The 22,909-nt window shown below is 43.8% G+C and overlaps 1 protein-coding gene across 1 annotated transcript in view; it reads right to left on the bottom strand.

The window, feature by feature from the left end:
* The window catches only part of MAML1 (mastermind like transcriptional coactivator 1), a 67,121-nt gene extending 44,456 nt beyond the window's left edge, over positions 1–22,665 (bottom strand). Inside the window, exon 1 of the mRNA XM_055430910.2 lies at positions 22,067–22,665. Within this exon, the coding sequence (XP_055286885.1) occupies positions 22,067–22,381 (315 nt within the window). The 5' untranslated portion in view covers positions 22,382–22,665. The remainder of the gene's footprint in view (positions 1–22,066) is intronic.
* Between the last annotated feature and the right edge of the window lie 244 nt (positions 22,666–22,909).

Raw genomic sequence — 22,909 nt, 5'->3', positions numbered from 1 at the left:
GCAACAGTTAGAACCAGACATGGAACAATAGACTGGTTCCAAATTGGGAAAGGAGTATGTCAAGGCTGTATATTGTCACCCTGCTTATTTAACTTACATGCAGAGTACATCATGCAAAATGCCAGGCTGAATCATGGCATCAGGTCCCATCACTTCATGGCAAATAGATGGGGAAACAGTGGAAACAGTGAGAGACTTTATTTTCTTGGGCTCCAAAATCCCTGCAGCCATGACTGCAGGGATTTGAACATTTTTTGCATTGCCCTTTGGTATTGGAATGAAAATTGACCTTTTCCAGTCCTGTGGCCACTGCTGAGTTTTCCAGATTTGCTGTCATATTGAGTGCAGCACTTTAACAACACTTTAATATTTAACTGCATTTTCATGGCTGCAAAATGACTGCAGCCATGAAATTAAAAGACACTTGCTCCTTTGAAGAAAAGTTATGACCAACCTAGACAGCGTATTAAAAAGCAAAGACATTACTTTGCTGACAAAGGTCCATCTAGTCAAAGCTATGGTTTTCCCAGTAGTCATGTATGGATGTGAGAGTTGGACCATAAAGAAAGCTGAGCACCAAAGAACTGATGCTTTTGAACTGTGGTGTTGGAGAAGACTCTTGAGAGTCTGTTGGACTGCAAGGAGATCCAACCAGTCCATCCTATAGGAGATCAGTCCTGAGTGTTCATTGGAAGGATTGATGCCGAAGCTGAAATTCCAATACTTTAGCCACCTGATGTGAAGAGCTGACTCATTGGAAAAGACCCCAATGCTGGGAAAGATTGAAGGAAGAAAGAGAAGGGGATGACAGAGGATGAGATGGTTGGATGGTATCACTGACTTGATGGACATGAGGTTGAGGAAACGCTGGGAGTTGGCAATGGACAGGGAAGCCTGGCATGCTGCAGTCCATGGGGTTGCAAAGAGTCAGACACGACTAAGCGACTGAAGTGATGATTCTTGCCTGGAAAATCCCATGGACGGAGGCGCCTGGCAGGCTACAGTTCATGGGGTTGCAAGAATCTGACATGACTTACCGACTAAACCACCAGACAAACTTCAAAGATTTAACAGTCCTCCATGGCTGGTGGCTATGGAGGCACAGCTGGACGGCACAGCTCCAGAAACCAGCGCTGAAGCTAAGTCTCCAGGACAGCACCAAGACAAGGGCGAGCTCCTCAACCTGCTGCCTCTCTCTGGCAGCAGGGCCCTTTCTGCACACAAGACTCCTCCTCACAGCCTGCTTTCCTGTGTCAGGCAAGCTGAACTTCAACACACGAGGCCCTGTAATGACTCTGCATGGGCAGCTACCTGGCTAGGAAGCCTCAACCTTGCCCCTTCTCAGTTTCTCCCAACCTCCTTCTCAGCTCATTCAGAGTATACAACCAGAATCTACTGAGCACTCGCCAAGCCAGCCACTGCCTGGGCCTTGGGGATATAGCAAGGAACAAAACAGACAAATCCCTTGCTTTCCGAGAGTCAAAATTTTAATCAACTTGTGCTCCCAAGGAAATAAAGTACAGAAAGGGAGTTTTGTGGCGGTTTATGATTTTTCAAATCTGCTCAGTAAAGGCCTCACTGAGTGCTGAGAATTCGCAACAAGAATCTGTGAGAGATGAGTGAGTGAGCAGTGCCATCTCTTGGAAAAGTGATGCAGAGGCTAAGTGGGAGTGTGCCTAGTGGTGGTGATGGGGAGCATGGAGAGATGGTGCCAGAAAGGATTGAGGTTGGGGGCAGGAAGGATGGGGGTACCACACTGCACAGGGTCTGTGGGGCTGATTAAAGGTTGGCGAGATGGAAAACCTGTGGCAGGGTCCAGCAGAACAAAATCGTGCTGGTTGTTGAACAGAGATTACAGGAAGAACAGAGAAACAGGAAGAATGGTCAGGAGCCCATGATCCAGGTAAAAGAAACAACGGCCTAGGGGCGGACCAGTAGTAAAGGATCCCTGTGCCAATGCAGGAGACATGGGTTTAATCCCTCATACAGAAAGATCCCACATGCCATGGAGCAAGTAAGTTTGTGGGCCACAACTCTGGAGCCTGAGCCCTGAAACCCAAGGCCCACAAATGCTGAGTCCATGCACCCTAGAGCCCGTGCTCTGCAACATGAGCAGCCACTGGACTGAGAAGCCCGCAGACCACAACTAGACAGCAGCCCCCTCACAGCAAAATTGGAAAAAAGCCTGAGCAGCAACGGAGATCCAGCACAGCTGAAACAATACTTTTTTTTTTCTTTCAAGAAAGAAACAATGGCCTAGATCGGGGTGATAGTAGCAGAGGTGGTGAGCTGTGGCCAATTCTGGATGTATGTTGAAGGTGGAATTGCTAAGGTTTGCTGATAGGGTTTTGCCCAAAGGTCTTTGGAAAAAGTGTGTAGCTGGCAGGCTCCTGTGTGGGTAGGGCAGAGTAAGAAATGACAGGAGGCAGCAGAGAGGTCAGGTTCATTGGCGCTGTTTTGAGGGACTCCCAGGCCGGCGATGGGGAGAGACCATGGGTGTGTGGCCTCAACGATGGAGGCGAGCAGGCAAAGAACTGGAACTAGGAACACAGGGAACTAGGAACACAGGGAGCTACGTGGGCATCCCTCGGCACTCCACAGTAAAGAGCACCCGGTGCCCACATTAAAGTCTTCCTCAATTCCCAGAGGCGACTGTAGAGTTTCCCACTGGCTTTTCATGTTACCCTCCAATGTGGCACAAAGGACACAGCACAGGGATGGCCCATCTCTGTCAGCCCCAAAGGAAGGGTCACTCCCTCATTTAACTCTTGTCTTTTCAGCACTAGATTGGGACTTGAGTCATTAACGCTGATCAGTAAACAGACCTCTAAATTCTGCCTGGTGGTTCAGATTGCCAAGTTTGCCAAACCAGTTCATACTTCATTTGACGAACAAAGGTCAGAAGGAGATCAAAAAAAACAAAATAAAAACAAACATTTAAAAAGAAATCCCCTGAATTTCCCTGGTGGTCCTGTGATTAAGAATCCACCTGCCAACGTAGGAGACACTGGTCTGGGAAGATCCCACACACCTCAGGGCACCTAAGCCCGTGTGCCCTAACTCCTGAGCCCTGGCACCTGGAGCCTGTGCTTGGCCACTGCAGTGAGAAGCCTGCACGCCCCAACTAGAGAGCAGCCCTCCCTCACTGCAGCTAGAGAACACCTGAGCACAGCAACAAAGGCTCAGCACAGCCAGAAATAAATGAAAATTTAAAAATATATAAATATGAAAAGAAACCTCCTAAAGCAGGAACAGTTATCATTTATTAAGTACATATTCTGTGCTAGGCAGAGTAACACTGCAAAGCAGTTGTTATCAGCATTTTACATGGAAGGAAACTCAGAAGGCTCTCAGAAGGCTCAGAGAGGGTAAAGACAGCAAGAGGAAGACCAGCAGTAATTGGAACTCAAAAGCAACAGCAGAAGAGCGTGTGTGTGGAGTGAATATGGGAGTGACAGTTGCTCACATTGGAATAATCCTGCTCTCGTCTGGAAGACACAGTAGAGAACACTGGGAAATGAGCTGCAAACACCCACCTGCAGCTTCACAGCTCCCTGCTATATATAGGCGAGGACTGCACAGTTACAGAACACGCACACATTCCTAACCCTCCACATGACAGGCTGCAAACATGTGCTCAAGCTATACCTCAGAATCCAACCTGTGACTAGGCTTTCTAATGAAAACGTTTAGGACAGCAGTGTGAAAGGTTCTGCTCTTGTTCTGCGGTTCTCCACGCATCTGTCAGCCAGATTCTATGCCAGTGTTCTAGGTGTCTCTTGAGATGTACGTTCACATAAGACATTCCATCTCATCTTCTAGGCGACCTGTCTGGTTTTCCTCTGACAAGCTCTTATACGGAGTGACTACTGTCATTCTGAGGTCCCTCTTCACTGGGGCCTCAAACACTGGCTCTTCACGGAGTCTGGGGCATACCAAACCGTGGAACTATAGCACTGGTTCTCCTAGGTCTCCAGCTTGGCAACTGCTGATCTTGGGACTTGTCCGCCTCTGTCACTGTGTGAGTCAATTCATTCCAATAAAACCAATCAATGCCCCCCTCCCCGCCCCCATATATATGTCTCCTAATGGTACCATTTCTCTGGAGAACCCTAATATAATATTCAAGGTTTTTATGATTCGACATGCTTACATCTCCAGGATTTTTGCTCAATACATCCTTCTATTACATTTTTCCTTTGCAATTAAAATCTTTTCATTGTGAAAGATATCACAATATATGCATATATGAAGAGTAACAATAAAATGAACAGTGTATCAACGGCTCAAGTTAAGAAACAAGAGTCCAGCACTTTAGAAAGCTGGCACTCAAAGTATTGTCCCACAGAAGAATGAGCATCACCTGGAAGGTTTAAAAAATGCTGAATCTCGGCCTCCTCCTCTGCCTTAGAATCTGCGTTTTAACAGGATCTCCCAAGTGATTTATATGCACATTAAGTCGGAGAAGTTCTCCTTAGAAGCCTGTTTCTCTTCTCTTCAACACTTGCCACAAATAATATCCTGATTTTGTGTTAATCACTTTTCGTAAAAGTTCTACCACCCTCATGTAATCTATCCCCAAACCACACAGCACCTCGTCTTGAAAATGGAGGGCCAGCAAACACCAGCCACGTGAGGAGCGGGCAGCACTGATCTCACTGGACAGAGGCTCCAGAAGGAGGCGAGCAGAGCAGTCTCAGGCCATGGTCTGACTTCCGCTTCCATGGAAGCTGACAAGGCCCCCTCTGAGGCAGATGCAAGCAAGGTCGCAAGTCAGTCCTGGAAAACACAGGGCTTTCCACAGTTGGGAAAGTTGGGAGCCGGGCAAGACGAGCAGCACGCAGGCCAGGCACTGGGCACGCAGAGAAGTCTGGTCTCTGAGAGTGGCCTGGTCTGTGCTTCGGCTCTGAGTCCAGTGTGGCCTGCCCCCTGCTCTCAGGGAAAAGCTGGACTTCCATGAGTGTCCATGGCAAAGCTTGGAAAGAAGACATGATCATGATGGGCCAGGCACTGACGAGGGTCTGGGCCAGGTTCTCTCAGCATTCTGTCCGCAGTATGGAACAGGGGGTCTGCGTGCTGACAGTCTGTGCTGGCTCACACTGCTGCAGCGTGGCTCAGCGGCCTGTCACATCTGATGTGGAGCCGTCATGCTGGCGTCACTTTTCTTCCTCCTCCAAGTGAAACCTTACCATTTTTTTCTGTTGGATCTCTTTTTTTCTGTGTCTCAGGTTTTACTCTTCCTTGATTTATTCTTTCAATTTTGACAGAGTATTTCTTACAGTAACTTAAGAAAAAATATGTGACAATTAAAATTTTTTAAATCTCTGATTTCTGAAAATGACTATTCTATACAACTATTCTTGTTGTATACCTTGGCTAGCTATATAATTCTAGGTTGGTAATCGTTTTACTTCAGAATTTCAGCACCGTACTATTGCCGTCTTGATTCTTATGTTGCTGCCAAGAAGTCCAAAGATACTCTTCATTCTTGCTATGTAACCCAGTACCCTCCCCACACTGGAAGTTTGTTCTCTTCTTTAAACTCAATGTTGAGAAATTTTATGACTGCCATGGGTCTATTTTCCTCCCCAGTGCTGAGCACAATGTGCCCCTTTAATCTGGCAACTCATGCCCTTAAATTCTCATTTCTTTCTTCCAGTCATTTCTATTTTTCTGATGTTCAATCTCCTACACTCGTCCTCAAATTTTCTTCTCTATTTTTAGCTTCTTCTCTTTTCTTTCTTTACATTTTGGTAAAATTACTCATACTTCATATGTATAATTCACACATATATTTCACATTTTATAATATTTCTCAGCTTTTGTTTTCTGAATTAAAAAAAATTACTGTTTCATAACATCACATTGGCCAAAGTAATTCATAAGTCCAAGCTCCAAATTAAGGAATGGGGATGTATACTCTGCCTGTTCTGAAGCTATGACAAGGATGCAGGTGTATAATATGACCCAAAGAGTGAAAAACTGAGACCAAACATTTAAGCTATCCCCACACAACTAAGGAATATGACACATTCCCACTAATAAAAGTGACTCATTTTAGCAGTGATAAGCAACCAATGCAAAGAAGTAGAGGAAAACAACAGAATGGGAAAGACTAGAGCTCTCTTCAAGAAAATTAGAGTTACCAAGGGAACATTTCATGCAGAGATGGGCTCGATAAAGGACAGTAATGGTATGGACCTAACAGAAGCAGAAGATATTAAGAACAGGTGGCAAGAATACACAGAAGAACTATACAAAAAGATCTTCATGACCCAGATAATCACGATGGTGTGATCACTCACCTAGAGTCAGACATCCTGGAATGTGAAGTCAAGTGGGCCTTAGAAAGCATCACTACGAACAAAGGTAGTGGAGGTGATGTAATTCCAGTTGAGCTATTTCAAATCCTGAAAGATGATGCTGTGAAAGTGCTGCACTCAATATGCCAGCAAATTTGGAAAACTCAGCAGTGGCCACAAGACTGTAAAAGCTCAGTTTTCATTCCAATCCCAAAGAAAGGCAATGCCAAAGAACGCTCAAACTACTGCACAATTGCACTCATCTCACACGCCGGAAAAGTGATGCTCAAAATTCTCCAAGCCAGGCTTCAGCAATACGTGAACTTTGAACTTCCAGATGTTCAAGCTGGTTTTAGAAAAGGCAGAGGAACCAAAGATCAAATTGCCAACATCTGCTGGATCATTGAAAAAGCAAGAGAGTTCCAGAAAAACATCTATTTTTGCTTTACTGACTATACCAAAGCCTTTGACTGTGTGGATCACAATAAACTGTGGAAAATTCTGAAAGAGATGGGAATACCAGACCACCTGACCTGCCTCTTGAGAAACCTGTATGCAGGCCAGGAAGCAACAGTTAGAACTGGACATGGAACAACAGACTGGTTCCAAATAGGAAAAGAAGTACATCAAGGTTGTATATTGTCACCCTGCTTTCTTTAACTTATATGCAGAGTCCACCAGAGAAACACTGGGCTGGAAGAAGCACAAGCTGGAATCAAGATTGCCGGGAGAAATATCAATAACTTCAGATATGCAGATGACACACCACGCTTATAGCAGAAAGTAAAGAGGAACTAAAAAGCCTCTTGATGAAGTGAAAAAGGAGAGTGAAAAGGTTGGCTTAAAGCTCAACATTCAGAAAACTAAGATCATGGCATCTGGTCCCATCACTTCATGGGAAATAGATGGGGAAACAGTGGAAACAGTGTCAGACTTTATTTTTTTGAGCTCCAAAATCACTGCAGATGGTGATTGCAGCCGTGAAGTTAAAAGACGCTTACTCCTTGGAAGCAAAGATATGACCAACCTAGAGAGCATATTAAAAAGCAGAGACATTACTTTGCCAGCAAAGGTCCATCTATTCAAGGATTTGGTTCTTCCAATGGTCATGTATGGATGTGAGGGTTGGACTGTGAAGAAAGCTGATCGCCAAAGAATTGACGCTTTTGAACTGTGGTGCTGGAGAAGACTATTGAAAGTCTCTTGGATTGCAAGGAGATCCAACCAGTCCATTCTAAAGGAGATCAATCATGGGTGTTCATTGGAAGGACTGATGCTAAAGCTGAAACTCCAATACTTTGGCCACCTCATGCGAAGAGATGCCTCATTGGAAAAGACCCTGATGATGGGAGGGATTGGGGGCAGGAGGAGAAGGGGACGACAGAGGATGAGATGGCTGGATGGCATCACCAACTCGATGCACATGAGTCTGAGTGAACTCTGGGAGTTGGTGATGGACAGGGAGGCCTGGAGTGCTGCGATTCATGGGGTTGCAAAGAGTCAGACACGACTGAACGACTGAACTGATCTGAACTGAAAGGATGAAAGTCAAGGGAGAGGTGGAAGAGGGAGGGTATCTGTAGACAAAAAAGATATATAGTTAAAAGTGCCCCAAGTATTGCAGTCCTCCTTATCCACGGGGTTCCACACCTAGTGCATGCCTGAAACCAGGGACGGTGCTGAATTCTGTGCCCTTCTCACTGAAAGGAAGCACTTCACACCTTCTCTTTGGCATCTCTAGATCTCCTGCATCACTACTCTTCTGTTTGGGGACTATTATTAAGTAAAATGAGAGTTAGATGAACACACGAACTTAAATACCAGGACAATCAATCTGATGACCCAGTTGGCTAAGTGACTACAGCATAGTCATATACACAGCATAAATATGTGAGACAAAGGGGTGATTAGTACCCCCAGGCAGACGGAGTGAGACAGCACACGATTTCACACACTGCTCAGAATGGCACATGATTGAAAACTTATGATTTATTTCCAGAATTTTCCATTTAATATTTTCAGACAATAGTGGACCTCAGGTAACTCAAACAGTAGAAACCAGAAGTGCAGTTAAGTGGGGACCACTGTAATTCTGATATACATGACCCTCTGCCACAGAGTATTTTTGAAAAATCACTGTTCTACACTAAATAACATATTAACCATTCTAAAAAAACATCTAATTTTTATGGAAACTCTTTCTCATGCAGGATCTCATCTGCAGAAGCCAAATGGCACAGTAGAAGGATAAAGAGTTTTGGTAATGGAGTTTGGTCTGAATTTCTGGTCCTACCACTGAGCTGGCAAACTTGGCAAGTTAATCTATGAGTCGTAAGTTTCCTGACATGTAAAACTGGATATAATATCTATCCTATGAAACTCCTGCTGCTGCTGCTAAGTCACTTCAGTCGTGTCTGACTCTGTGTGACCCCATATGAGGACTAAATGACAATAAATTTAAGAGTCTGCTTCTTTCAAAATTCTCTTGACATGACCAGCTAGGTCACCTATATCAGAGCAGACCTGACTGGACGCCATGATCCCAAAGCAGGCACCTTACGTACAAGCAGCAGAGACGGCTGAGGGCAGAGTACCTAGACAGTGGCTCCTTACACAGCAGACCATCTCCAGCCAGCCTACAGCTTCCATAATGGAAAGGCCCTGGTATCATTAGCCAATCAGCAACACTCAGAATCTCTGCTTTCCCAATGAGGGATGGTTTGTGGTCTTCTGGTTTTAAAAAGATCATCCAATTTTTCCTCCCCCTGAACATCCATGCCTCGGAGCCTAGACTGTGCGAGACTAGTTTCCCTCCTTTGGAGGTAAAATTTTTCTACTCAGTTTACAATTTTTGGTCTCTTAGAGTATTTCCTTAATACTTTGGAAAGGTAAAAAAGTTGGAGCAGAAAGTAAGCACCATGCCTAAAATCACAATTTGTTGTCGTTCAGTTGCTAAGTCAACTCTGACTCTTTGCCACTCCATGGGCTGCAGCACACCACACTCCCCTGTCCTTCACTAACTGCTGGAGTTTGCTCAAACTCATGTCCATTGAGTCAGTGATGCCATCCAACCATCTCATTTCTCTGTCTCTCCCTTCTCCTCCTGTCCTCAATCTTTCCCAGCATCAGGGTCTTTTTCAGTAAGTCGGCTCTTTACACCAGGTGGCCAAAGTAGTGAAGCTTTAGCATCAGTCTGTCCAATGACCATTGAGGATTGATTTCCTTTAGGACTGACTGGTTTGATCTCCTTGCTGTGCAAGAGACTCTCAAGAGTCTTCACCAGTACCACAATTATCAACACTTTGGCTCTTAAAATTCTTATGGTCCAACTCTCACATCCGCAAAAGACTACTGAAAAACTCATAGCTTTGACTATACCAACTTCTGTTGGCAAAGTGATGTCTCTGCTTTTTAATATTCTGTCTAGTTTGTCATAGCTTTCCTTCCATGGAACAGGTGTTTGTTTGGTTTTTTTTAATTTCATGGCTGCAGTCAGTGTCTGCAATGATTTTGGAATCCAAGAAAAGAAAATCTGTCACTGTTTCCACTTTTTCCCCATCTATTTACAATGCAGTAATGGGACCAGATGCCGTGATATTAGTTTTTTGAATGGTGAGTTTTAAACCAGCTTTTTCACTCTCCTTTCACTTCATCAAGAAGCTCTTTCATTCCTCTTTACTTTCTGCCATTATATTGATATCATCTGCATATCTGAGGCTGATATTTCCCCTGGCAATCTTGATTCCAGCTTGTGATTCATTCAGCCCAGATTTTGCATGATATACTCTGCACAGAAGTTAAATAAGCAGGGTGACAATATACATACTTGATGAACTCCCTTCTCAATTTTGAACCAGCCTGTTGTTATTTGTCCAGTTCTAACTGCTGCTTCTTAATCCGCATACAGGTTTCTCAGGAAACAGGTAAGGTGGTCTGGTATTCCCATCTCTTAAAGAATTTTCCAGTTTGTTATGACCCACACAGTTAAATGCTTTAGCAAAGTCAATGAAGCAGAAGTAGATGTCTTTCTGGAATTCCTTTGCTTTTCCTATGATCCAACACATGTTGGCAATTTGATCTCTGGTTCCTCTGCCTTTTATAAATCCAGCTCGTACATCTGGAACTTCTCAGTTAATGTATTGCTGAAGCTTAGCTTGAAGGATTTTGAGCATTACCTTGCTGGCGTGTGAAATGAGCACAAGTGTATGGTAATTTGAACATTCTTTGGCATTGCCCTTCTTTGGGATTGGAATGAAAACTGACCTTTTCCAGTCCTGCGGCCACTGCTGAATTTTCCAAATTTGCTGGCATGTTGAGCGTAGCACTTTAACAGCATCATCTTTCAGGAATTGAAATAGCTCAGCTGGAATTCCATCATCTCCGCTACTTTTGTTTGTATAGTAATGCTACCCAAGGCCTATTTGACTTCACACTCCAGGATATCCAGCACTAGTTGAGTGACCACACAATCATGGTTATCCAGCTAAGATCTTTTTCGTACAGTTCTTCTGTGTATTCTTGCCACCTCTTCTTAATCTCTCCTGCTTCTGTTAGGTAACTGCCATTTCTGTCCTTTATTGTGCCCATCCTTGCATGGTATGTTCCTTTGGTATTTCCAATTTTCTTGAAGTGATCTCCAGTCTTTCTCATTCTATTGTTTCCTCTATTCCTTTGCACTGTTCACATAAGGCTTTCTTATCTCGCCTTTCTGTTCTCTGGAACTCTGCATTCAGTTGTGTATAACTTTTCCTTTCTCCTCTCTTCTTTTCTCAGCTATTGGTAAGGCCTTCTCAGACAACCATTTTGCCTTCTTGCACTTTTCTTTAGGATGGTTTCAGTCACTGTCTCCTGTACAATGTTACTTACCTCCATCCATAGTTCTTCAGGCATTCTATCAGATCTTATCTCTTGAATCTATTTGTCACTTCCACTAAATAATCATAAGGGATTTCATTTAGGTCATACCTGAATGGCCTACTGGTTTTCCCTACTTTCTTCAATTTCAGTCTGAATTTGGCAGTAAGAAGTTCATGATCTGAGCTGCAGTCAGCTTCAAGTCTTGTTTTTGCTGACTGTATAGAGCTTCTCCATCTCTGGCTGCAAAGAATATAATCAATCTGATTTCAGTATTGACCATCTGGTGATGTCCACGCAGAGTTGTGTCTTGTGTTGTTGGAAGAAGGTGTTTGCTATGACCAGTGCGTTCTCTTGGCAAAACTGTGAGTCTTTTCCCTGCTTCATTTTATACTCCAAGGCCAAACCTGCCTGTTACTTCAGGTATCTCTTGACTTCCTACTTTTGCATTCTAATCTCCTATGATGAAAAGGATGTCTTTTGGGGTGTTCTATAAGGTCTATAGGTCTTCACAGAACCCTTTCAACTTCAGCTTCTTTGGCATCGGTGGTTGGGGCATGGATAACTGCGATGTTGAATGGTTTGCCTTGCAAATAAACTGAGATTATTTTGTTTTTGAGATTGCACCCAACTACTGCATTTTGAACTCTTTTGTTGCCTATGAGGGCTACTCCATTTCTTGCAAGGGATTCTTGCCCACAGTACTAGATATACTGGCCACCTGAATTAAATTTGTCTGTTCTCGTCCATTTTAGTTCACCGATTCCTAAAATGCTGATGTTCATTCTTGCCGTCTCCTGCTTGACCATGTCCAATTTTACCTCCACTCATGGACCTAACATTCTAGGTTCCTGTGCAATATTGTTCTTTACAGCATTAGCTGTAAGTGCCATGCCTAAAATCACAAGATTACTTTAGGCCAAAATTTTCACTGCATACAGGTTTTTTGACTCCTGGCCCATAAACAGCTTTATCTTGCCTGCATGCACTGTGCTCATTAGCAGCATCAACCTTTATTTTTGTTTAGATTAACAGACTTTATTCATATATGGTAATAAAGATACTATGTAGGAATAGAGATATATACATATAAGGTTCTTCCTTGTATTATATTTAGGCAGAAAATCATAGCATCTATCACATCTTTATTAATATTTATTAGCACTTTAAAACGACTCCAGTCTTTCTAACATCACTGACAAGCCTTGTTCTCTCTTTCGGTCGCGCCAGGTCTTAGTTATGGCACAAAGGCTCTTAGCTGGAGCATGTGGGGTCCAGTCCACCTGCATGTCCAGTGGTTAGGACTCCACACTCCCAATGAAGGAGGCCCAGGTTCAACTCTGGTCACAGAGCTAAGATCCCACATGGCGTGGTATAACTGCTAAAAATTTTCCAGGCATATGACTTGGAAAATTATAGTTTTTGTCTTCCAGTTAACTTTTTAAATACTGTGGTCACAAATGAACCTACCTATGAAATGAAAATATAACCAGGGACACAGAGAACAGACTGGTGGTTCCCAAGGCGGTGAGCAACGGGAGAGGGCTGGACTGGGAGTTTGGGATTAGCAGATGCAAACTGGTGATACACAGAATGGACAAACAGGGTCCTACTATATAGCACAGGTATTCTATATCCTGTGATAAACTATAATGGAAAAGAATATGAAAAAGTGTGTGTATGTAAAACTGAGTCATTTTGCTATACAGCAACATAACACAGCACTGCAATTCAACTATACTTAAAAAAAAAAGGTGGTCAAAAACCCTTATCATGAAAGTTTCCATCTTGAGCTCTTTTATGTGTACAGTACAGTAGTAGTGTTAACTGTATGCACACTGCTAGGCAACAAATCTCTAGTGCTCTTCATCTTGCAAAACTGAAACTGTACATCCATTACATAATTCTCCCCGTCCCTCCAGCCCCTGGCAACTATCATTTTATACTTTCTCAGAGATATTTTAGATATCTCAGATAAATGGAATCACGCAGTGTTTGTCTTCTAGAAATTGATTTATTTCATTTAGCACAATGTCCTCATGATTCATCCGTTTCAACATATGACAAGATTTCCCTCTTTTTTAAGGCTGAATAATAGTCCACAGTATGTAAATATCACATTCTCTTCATCCATTCATCTGCTGATGGAAACTTAAGATTGCTTCCACCTCTCGGCTATCATGAACAAGGCCACAGTGAACATGGCAGTATAAATCAGGGTCTACTGTCACCGCTGTTAAGTCCACCACTGAAATGACTGCAGCCTAAAAACAAAGAGCTGCTGACTCCCAATTCACAGCTCCTTCCACAAAACCATTAACATTTATTCAACAGATGCTTGCTGACTGCCAAATACGTAGCAGGTATGTGCTACGTTGTTGGTCTTGCTCTCAGGTTGCTCACAGTCTAATGAGAGCAGCAAACATACTAACGTCCACTGTGGTTGTTCTGCCAGAGGTTAAGTACCCAGCCTGGCTAGAGAAAGGACTCAGAGAAGAGGTCCTAGAGGAGATGACACATGAGCAGAGTTCTGAACGGTGAGCAGGCGTCAGGCACTATGTGGCTAAGGAAGGGCGTACATGTGAAGACATCTAGAGAAACTAGGCCATTTTAAAAGAACTGCATTCACAGCGTTTTAGGGATCTTGGAGTGCTGCACATGGGCTTCATTTCCATGGTGCCAATTGCTGTAATACCTCAATGACAGGCTGCTCCACCAGGCCAGCAACACTGATGCCGCTCCAAAGTTCACTGTATACCACAGTGTCTTACACTGCTCTGCTAGGCACAATACTTCTTCACTACCTTAAAGGCCTTGAGTACTTAACTTGCCGAAGTTTAGCCTGTGAGTTGGGATGCTCTGAATTAGACTGGGCAGAGTGGGCAGCCAGAGTGCTGATTTTTTCATCATAAAAACATCATTCTTCCATCCTCAACTCACCAGTAACATACAGCTCTTCAAAAGAATGCTTAATATGAGTAAGATGCATGCAGGCAATGCACAGTATTTGATGAGACAACAAAACTCATGACAAGGCTCCACACAGTTCAACTCTCTCCCTTAGAATGCAGAAGTGAGATGGTACTCATGGGATGTATAGTATTATGTGTATTTGAAAAATGAAGTCAAACTTTTTCTGATAGAAAGCTGATTAACTTGACAGTGATGACTGATTTTGCCAACTGGGTTACCTGGTGGACATTTTGCAAACAGTAAACAAGCTACAGTCACAGTTCAAAGGTTTTGATGAAAACATATCTGAAGTGGATAAAAATATTTATCAAAAACTACTGGCAAAGGTGTATTGAAGTGAACAATATTTTTATTTTCCCAATCAATTTTGAGTATATTAGGTTATACAAGATCCGTCTAAATGAAAGAATAACAGGTATAATCGACAGTCAATTGATAAGACTTGGTAAAGCCTGTGTTACATTTCTTGGTAAGTGAGAAAGTGAATGACTGATGATGAGATTATCCTTTTGTAAGTCAGATGGTCTCTAATTTTCTGCTTTCATTAAAATTGACAGTGTACCTAACCAAGCTGTCGTCTAATTAACAAATTAATTTTTGATGATACATATCACTACGTGATTTGGGGCATACAACTCAAATTTCAAAAACTTGAACATTACTAAAATTAAATTTCTTCCTTTCTTTTATACTTAGGCAAACAAGGATTTCTGGAACTTAAATTTGTAAAGACAAAAAAATAGGAATAGAATTAAAAACTGTCATTTTTGTCAATAAGTCAATACTTTGGCCACCTCATGCGTCAAGTTGACTCACTGGAAAAGAGTCTGATGCTAGGAAGAATTGGGGGTGGGAGGAGACAGGGACGACAGAGAATGAGATGGCTGGATGGTATCACCGACTTGATGGACATGAGTTTGAGTGAACTCTGGGAGTTGGTGATGGACAGGGAGGCCTGGCGTGCTGTGATTCATGGGGTCACAAAGAGTCGGACACAACTGGGCGACTGAACTGAATACTCACCCACAGTTACGTGAACAAATTTAGGCAGAAAAGCCTCCTCCATCTCACTGAGAGGCAAGTCTAATAAACCCGTACTTTTTTTCTTCAGGGAAAACGTGAACACAGTCCCCTACCGCCACATATTACGCAGTCGAGTGTCCCACATCGGGGGACTGCAGGAGTCAGCACACACGGAGTCCAAAGGACCGACCCGGGAAAGCCGCCGTGGTGACCACCATTATCGCCCTGTCAGCTAAGTGTAATAGACCTGCGCTTTTCTGCACAAGTTATTTATAAAAATTTATAATGCCTGTTGTTTGTTGTATACTAATTTACTATAATAATTTATTAAAATATTGAATATATATAACACATAGAATCTTATAAATGCTACATATATTCTTTTGTATCAATCAACTTTTTTTTTGGCCACACCATGGGGTTTGTCGGATTTTTTCCTCTACCAGGGATGGAACCTGGGTCCTCTGAAGTGAAACAGCAGAGTCCCAATCACTAGACCACCAGGGAATTCCCTACACATGACTTTAATAAGAGCAGAAAGGGAACTCACTGCATAGTTTTAATAACCAATAAAGAAAGAGAATCTGAGAAAAAGTACATATACATGTGTGTGTGGCTGAATCACCCTGCTATGTGTCTGAAACTAGCAGAGCACTGTACATCAACTACACCTCAATGAAGAAAAAGAAAGGAAAAAAGAAATGCAAGTTTCAAGAGAAAAAATGTCTGGGGCTTCCTTGGTGGTCCAGTGATTAAGAGTCCACTCCCCAATGCAGGAGACACAGGCTTGGTCCCTTGTCCAGGAAGAGCCCACATGTCTCAGAGCAACTGGGCCCGAGCCCCACGACTACTGAACCTGCACACCCGAGCCTGTGTGCCCAGAAAGAAAGGTCTCCGCCACCAGGGGAGCCTGCGCACCACAACCGGAGAAAGCCCCAGCGCAGCCACGGAGGGCCCGCTAACTGACAGATAAAACTTCCGTTACAGAAAGCGTTCTTTAAGTGGCTGAAAGAAGCACATCACTAAAGTTTTCGGATTCCACCAGACATTTTTAAAAAGTGATGTAATCATTTTAAAACGTTAACATTTATGATTCTCTGGAAGTTGTATCCTCTGCCACTATAGATAGCATTTTTGCCCTTTTCTTTTCTTAAAACAGCTGATTCACATTAAACATACAGCAGTACTTTATGTGTTGCGTAAATGTTCTTAGTTCATACATTTCATTTAAATTGACTTATGGTAATTTAGTATACCATTGATCAACACGACAAATGCATTATAATTCTGATAAGCTTAAAATGTCAACAAAAATCTGTCAGGGAGGTTCACAATGTTTCAAAATTATTTAGTCCAAACACCTAGTATCAAACATAAAGCCTTTTGTGATAGGACTCCTACCTTTCCAGTTTTATCTTCCAGCCTCTGGCACTTAAAGTCTTAAATTCAAAGAATTATTCACTGTCACAGTTTTGTGCTTTTGCTTAGTTTTCCAAAGGGATCAAAATCCTATTAGATGTACCCTGATAAGAGCGCAAGCCCACATGCATATTAAGCTATTAAATGTTTGGAAACCTCCTAAATAAAGGAAACTGTTTAAATTTGTTTATTCCTGTATCACCCTATGCAACTCTAGAACCATGAAATTAGTGCTTCATGTAACACCCTTTGGGAAAACATCTGGCAAAATATTAAGACCCACTTTAAAATCTGTAACACTTTCCAAGCTTCACCCAAGGGGTATTCCCATAGGTTTTACAGCCTTCAACAGGGCTTTGCGATGACTATATTACATAGGTCTGGCACCACAATTCCTGGTTCCCAGCAGGAGTTCAATGTTGGGTGAACAAATGACCAACTTAAAGATGGAAATAGGGACTACCCTGATGGTACAGTGGTTAAGACCCTGCGCTCCCAATGCATGGGTTCGATCGCTGGTTGCGGAAGTAAGATTTCACATGCTCCAGGACACAGCCAAAACAAAACGACGGAAATGAAGAAAAGGGGTGGATAATTCCCAAGCTCCTACTTTGGTTGACTGGACAAGGGAAATACTCTGAAGAAATATAAGACTGGCAAGAAAAGCGGAGAATCCCTTTTGGATAATGTGGGAATCAAAGTGGAAATGTGCAGCACACAGCTGCATTTGACCCTGGGTAGAGATGTGAACGGAGAAGGCAATGGCACCCCACTCCAGTACTCTTGTCTGGAAAACCCCATGGGCGGAGGAGCCTGGGAGGCTGCAGTACATGGTGTCGCTAAGAGTCGGACACGACTGAGCGACTTCACTTTCCCTTTCACACATTGGAGAAGGAAATGGCACCCCACTCCAGTGTTCTTGCCTGGAGAATCCCAGGGACGGGGAAGCCTGGTGGGCTGCCATCTGCGGGGTCACACAGAGTCGGACACGACTGAAGCAACTTAGCAGCAGCAGCAGAGATGTAAAGAATCTATTATAGGTGACAGATGCATGAAAGAATCAATGACATTAACACTGGAAAAGAAAATTGAGTGAAAAAAACTAGGCAACATGAATATTTAAAAAGTGTCCAAAGAACATTTCTCAAGCCAAAACACTTGGAATTCCCTTCAACTCCTTCAATTTGCCTCCAATCCAATCCATTTAGTCCATCACCAGCCTCTGTCACCTCTGCCTTCAGAAGCTATCCAGAATTCACCTCCTCTTCTCTGTCTGCACTACCACAAACAGTTCCAGCCTAGACCACTGCAAAAGCCTGAACTGCACCCACTCATGTCCAGACCAATCCCAGACACCCTCTATCTAGCATCAGAATGGCCTTTTAAAAATGTTAGATCATGTGATGTTTTTTTCCTTCAAATCCTGCACTTGATCTGACCCTTGCTTACCCAGCTCTCATACCAGCTGACTGCCTGCTGCTCTGCCCATACTGTCCCTCCTTTCTGTTCTTCATGCAAGCTCAGAAGGTTCTTGCCTCAGAAACTTTCTGGTGGTAAAAAGAACTGGAATGTTCTTTTCTGAAACTTTCAGCTGACTCTTAACCTCCTGTCATTCAGCCCAAATTAAGACAGAGCTGCTACTATCATATCTAAAACCGCTACTATAAATCACTCAGTATCACATCACTTTAGATTTTTTCTTAGCATTTATTATAACTTAAAATTAGCTTTAAAAATTATTGACCTCTCTCCATGAGAGCAGAGTTTCAATCTGTCTTGTTCACTGCTGTATCCCTAGCAACCAAAAAAATGTTCTGACCTACAGTGGGCACTCAAATATTTTTTGCCTGAATTAATAAAGGAAAGCAGGAGGAGACTGAGGAAAAGTCAGAAAGCTGGAAAGAAAATCAGAAGAGAGTAGAAGCTAACAGAAGAGTCTTAGGAAGGAGGAAGTCAAAAAGAATGATGACTAAGAAGCCACTGAATTTGGCAAGTCCATCTTTGGTGTCCTTTAAGGGGGCAGCTTCGGAAAAGTAAAAGAGGGAGAAGGCAGATTACAATGGGGAAATGAGTAAATGGGAGGTGCAGTGGAAAGGGCAAAGGGAAGGAAGGAGCCACAACACTATTTTGAGGGTGAGAAAAGACAAAAGAAAGGAGAATATTTGTTCATGTTTCAAGCTAAAGGCAAGGACCCAGTGGAAAAGGGGATACTGAAAAAAAGGGGAAGAAGATGCTAGGACAAGGTCATGAATGTCATAGGAAGAAATGCAATCCTAAAGCCACATTACTCATCTTTTCTCTAAAATTATCCCACAATGTCTGTTTCATGTTCAGAAATATCTACTCTCTGAAAATAATTTATTATTTATATAATTCTTACACAGGCTCAATCTACAAAATAATTATTAACATTTTGCACATCTGTGACTCTTAGAAGATACACAGGGAGGTGTTTTGGGGTAGAGAGTCAGGTGTGCAGTGTCCTCACAGACGGTTCAGAGAATAGAACTTTTAGGGAAAGAGAAAGGTAGAGAGGAGAGAAAGAGTATGTGTGACACGATAAAGCAAATAAGGAATGACGACGACAATAGGAAGAGTCTAAGTAAAGGGAAGCAGATGTTCTTTGCATTATTTGTGTAGTTATGTATAGGTAAAAGTTAAAAGGAGAGCGACAAAGAGAAATATTATTTCCTAAACAATTAACAATGTGTTGGTAACTCTTTCCTAACAAACAGTATAATTTCCTAAATTAAGCAGGAAAGGCAGCTTCCATGAATGGCTGACATGGAACTGTCAGATTTCCTGGTAGATTATTACAGCAACTGAAGAAGTGAGCAGCAAGAGTGTGACACCGCTGTGTAAGGGGCCGGGCATAAACCTCTATAACGTTTCACCCAAAGATGTTCAAGCTATTGTAGAAGGCCATTTTCATGACAGAATTGATGTTTGTATAAAGTGAGTGGTAATTCTCTATTATTTGGCATCCCTAATAAAAAGAAGTCAATCCTGTCACTAGAAAATTACTATTTGGTTTTCAACGAGCACACGCAGTACAAAGAAAACCTAATAAGGTCATTCCTTGACAGCTAGAGGAGAAAGAAGTCTGAAGCACAGTTTCTGATTCATCTGTAACAGTATCTACCGTAAATAGATATTGGTCAAGACTTTGCTGTAGTGGATCATGCTAAGAAGGGGGGAAAAAATAAGCAGAAACTGGACTCTACTAGTAATTTTGATTTGATCCATTTCACCTGTAGAAATGGTTTGTTGATGGTAACTTTGCTAGAAAACAGATGCCTAAGAGTACTACAGGACTTTTGGAAAAAATAAGAATAATATTCCTTATGTAAGGAGTATTGGGCTTCCCTGGTGGCTCAGCTGGTAAAGAATCCACTTGCAATGTGGGAGACCTGGGTTTGATCCTTGGGTTGGCAAGATCCCCTGGAGAAGGGAAAGGCTACCCACTCCAGTATTCTGGCCTGGAGAATGCCATGGACTGTATAGTCCGTGGGGTCGCAAAGAGCCAGAAACGACTTTCACTAAGGAATATTAATTATATCAAATATATATACAGAATTGTCAAAAATAATAATCACTTTCTCCCCTCCATCTCTCTGGACAAAGCTGTCCTTTCTCTCAAGGCCAAAACACAAGAACTCTCCCCTTCTCTGAACTGAAGGAGCCACTAAAATGGGTTCCACTAGACACTCATCTTCCATGCCTAAAACTTCACTCCAAAGCCAAAGAGCTCAACTAGAATCATGTGGAGACTGAAGTTAAAAGGGTCCCTCTTCCTAACAGGGAGGCAGTAGAGCAATTCCATTCTAAAGTTTAACTCATGAAACCCATGGGTCAAGGTTTAATGTGATAAGACACCAACATAACAGGACACACCTGATCACCCAAAGGAGTGACTGACAGGCCAGGCTCAGTTCTAACATACTCAGAACTCATTTCTCTTCAAACAGCAGGTCCAGCTTCTCTCTAGTAGTTTAGGGCTAAAAATATCACAGAGGATCTAAATTCTTACTCTCTCGTTAAACAAACTGAATCACTACTAATATATATTCTAGCGGGTGTTCAAGGCAACTATTTGTGTGTAAATCTGAGATTTTTTTTTTAATGGGCTTTCACTATTTACTTAAATGGAATGACCACCCAAAACTTGAAGTCTTTCCTTTGAGCTGCACCCCTCCCTGTCTCTTAGGGCTTACAGTCTAGTTTTCAAGACACATCTAAGATAGCATGCAAGGATGTGCTTAAAATATTTAAAATAGCACAGGCAATGCATTTCCTTAATGCTCTGACAAAGGAAATTCTAATTGCTGTGGAGCAGGGTAAAAACTGGTTTTAAAGAGGAAGATGAACTGTACCTGAAGGATGTCAGGATTCTGAGAGGTGACAGGGATGGGTCTTACATGCAGCCTTTCATTTATGAAGTATTTTCACCTTGACACTCATTTCTTTGGTATCTTACAAGAATCCCAGAGGAAGTCAAACACATCTTCAATTTACAGAGAAGAAGAGTGAGGACGAGAAGTCCTGACTATGTAAGAATTGATAACAATAAGCAATGAGATGTCCAGCAGTCCAGGCTGGTGTGGGAGAGAATAAGAAAAATACAAACTGAGCATAGGGCCTGTGAGGGTCATAGCATTTAAAGGGTTAGAGACTAAATATCTGAATACTAATTAGGGAAGAGTACTGCAACAGCCTGGTGAGACCTAATAAAGGCGTGAATTATAAAAATACACAGAAATTAAATTGGTAGCATTTGTTCTAAACTTTAAATTACGACAACAGCAACGAACCTTGTAAGTAGTTTCAGGAAGGAAAACCTCTAACCAACAAACTTCCCTAGCACTACTGAGAGCCCAAAAGGGTGTAATAATTTACCAACAAACTGTAATATCATCAGAGGTTCTAAACAGGCGTCTAATTAAAACTGGAACTGTCAACAACACTGCTGTAATCACAAATTCACAAATTTCACAGTTGCCTAAACAATACTTTTCTACATCTCAATGAGCAGCACTATGTCTTTACGAAGATTTCTTGACCTTCCATTCAGAACAGCTTCATCTGGTCAACTGAAGTCCGTCTCATTTCCATATTTAAGCCCTGACCCTGCAAAGAGCAAGGACTCAAAGAACAGCTGCAGAATAAATGAGGCGATTATCACAGGCAATTTAATGCCAGTCTGTTCCAAAACAGAGTTTTCAGAATTTCGAAATCAAGTCTGGAAGAAAACTCTTTGACCGCCCGTTCACCAGCCTTCCCTGCCGGGGCCTTAAGGTCGGTCCTCAGGATCCTGTTTTCCCAAAGCAACGCCACAGTGCCATTTCCCGCAGATGACAACCGCTCAGTCCCAGCCATGTTAGCCTCCCCGGGGCGAGACCCAAGGAGCTGCGGGCACTGAGGCTGTCTCCAAAGGCCCTGCGCGGCGCCAGGGGCAGCACCTCCCGAGAAGGGGCTGCTCCCGGCGTCCTACTCACCGCGACTGGGAGGCCGTGCTCAGGGCCGTCGGCAGCATCGAGGCGGGGGGCCGGCGCCGGGGCCGGCGGCGGGGCCGGGGCGGGCGGCTGCCGGTGCTTGCCGGCGCGCTTGGCCTTGGCCTGGATGCAGCGCTGGTGAAGGGCGAAGGTGTGCTGGCGCTCGAGCTCCAGCCGCTCGGGCGACACGGCCTCATAGCGGGCCTCACAGGTGCTGTGGTGGCGCCGGCAGAGCTCGATGCGCCGGCGGAGGCGCTCCATGACCGCGCTGTGCCGCGGCAGCGCGAACTCCGCCATGGGGCAGGTGGGCAGCACCATGGGCCGCGGGCTGCACGGGCCAGGCCCGAGGCGGGCCTCTCGGGCCGGCTGGCACTGCACGCCCCGCTCCCCGCCGGCTGCCCGGCTGCCTCACGGCCACGCCATGGTCCCGCGACGCGCGGCGGGGGTCTCCCTCTGGCCCCGCTCGGCCGAACCCGGGCAGGCGCTCGCTGCCCACCTCAGGCCTCGGCCTGTCCCCGCCGGCCCGGCCCCATTGTTTTCCGCGCCGCCGCCGCCGCCATCTTAAAATTGTTTTCGGGGCTCTCGGAAGAGGGCGGGGCTCCGGCAGGCAAGCCTGCCGTCACAGCTGAAGAACAGACACCGCGGCCAATTAGAGAAGGAAGAGCGGGCCGCCCGAGGGGCGGGGCCGCGCACGCTAGAGGCGCGCTGGGCTGGTCCCTGCGGAGTTTAAAAGGAACTCTCATGTGAGGCGGCGGGGGAAGCAGCTGGGCGGGCTTCAGTCCTCAGCTCTCAGCTGAGTGTGACCGACAGAAGCTGGCTCTAAGCCGCCTCACGCGAACAGGCCCT

Source organism: Moschus berezovskii, chromosome 8, assembly GCF_049115385.1.
Source record: "Moschus berezovskii isolate FMDL1 chromosome 8, NW_MosBer_1.0, whole genome shotgun sequence".
NCBI lineage: Eukaryota > Metazoa > Chordata > Mammalia > Artiodactyla > Moschidae > Moschus > Moschus berezovskii.
This window is presented reverse-complemented; position numbering and strand designations above follow the sequence as displayed.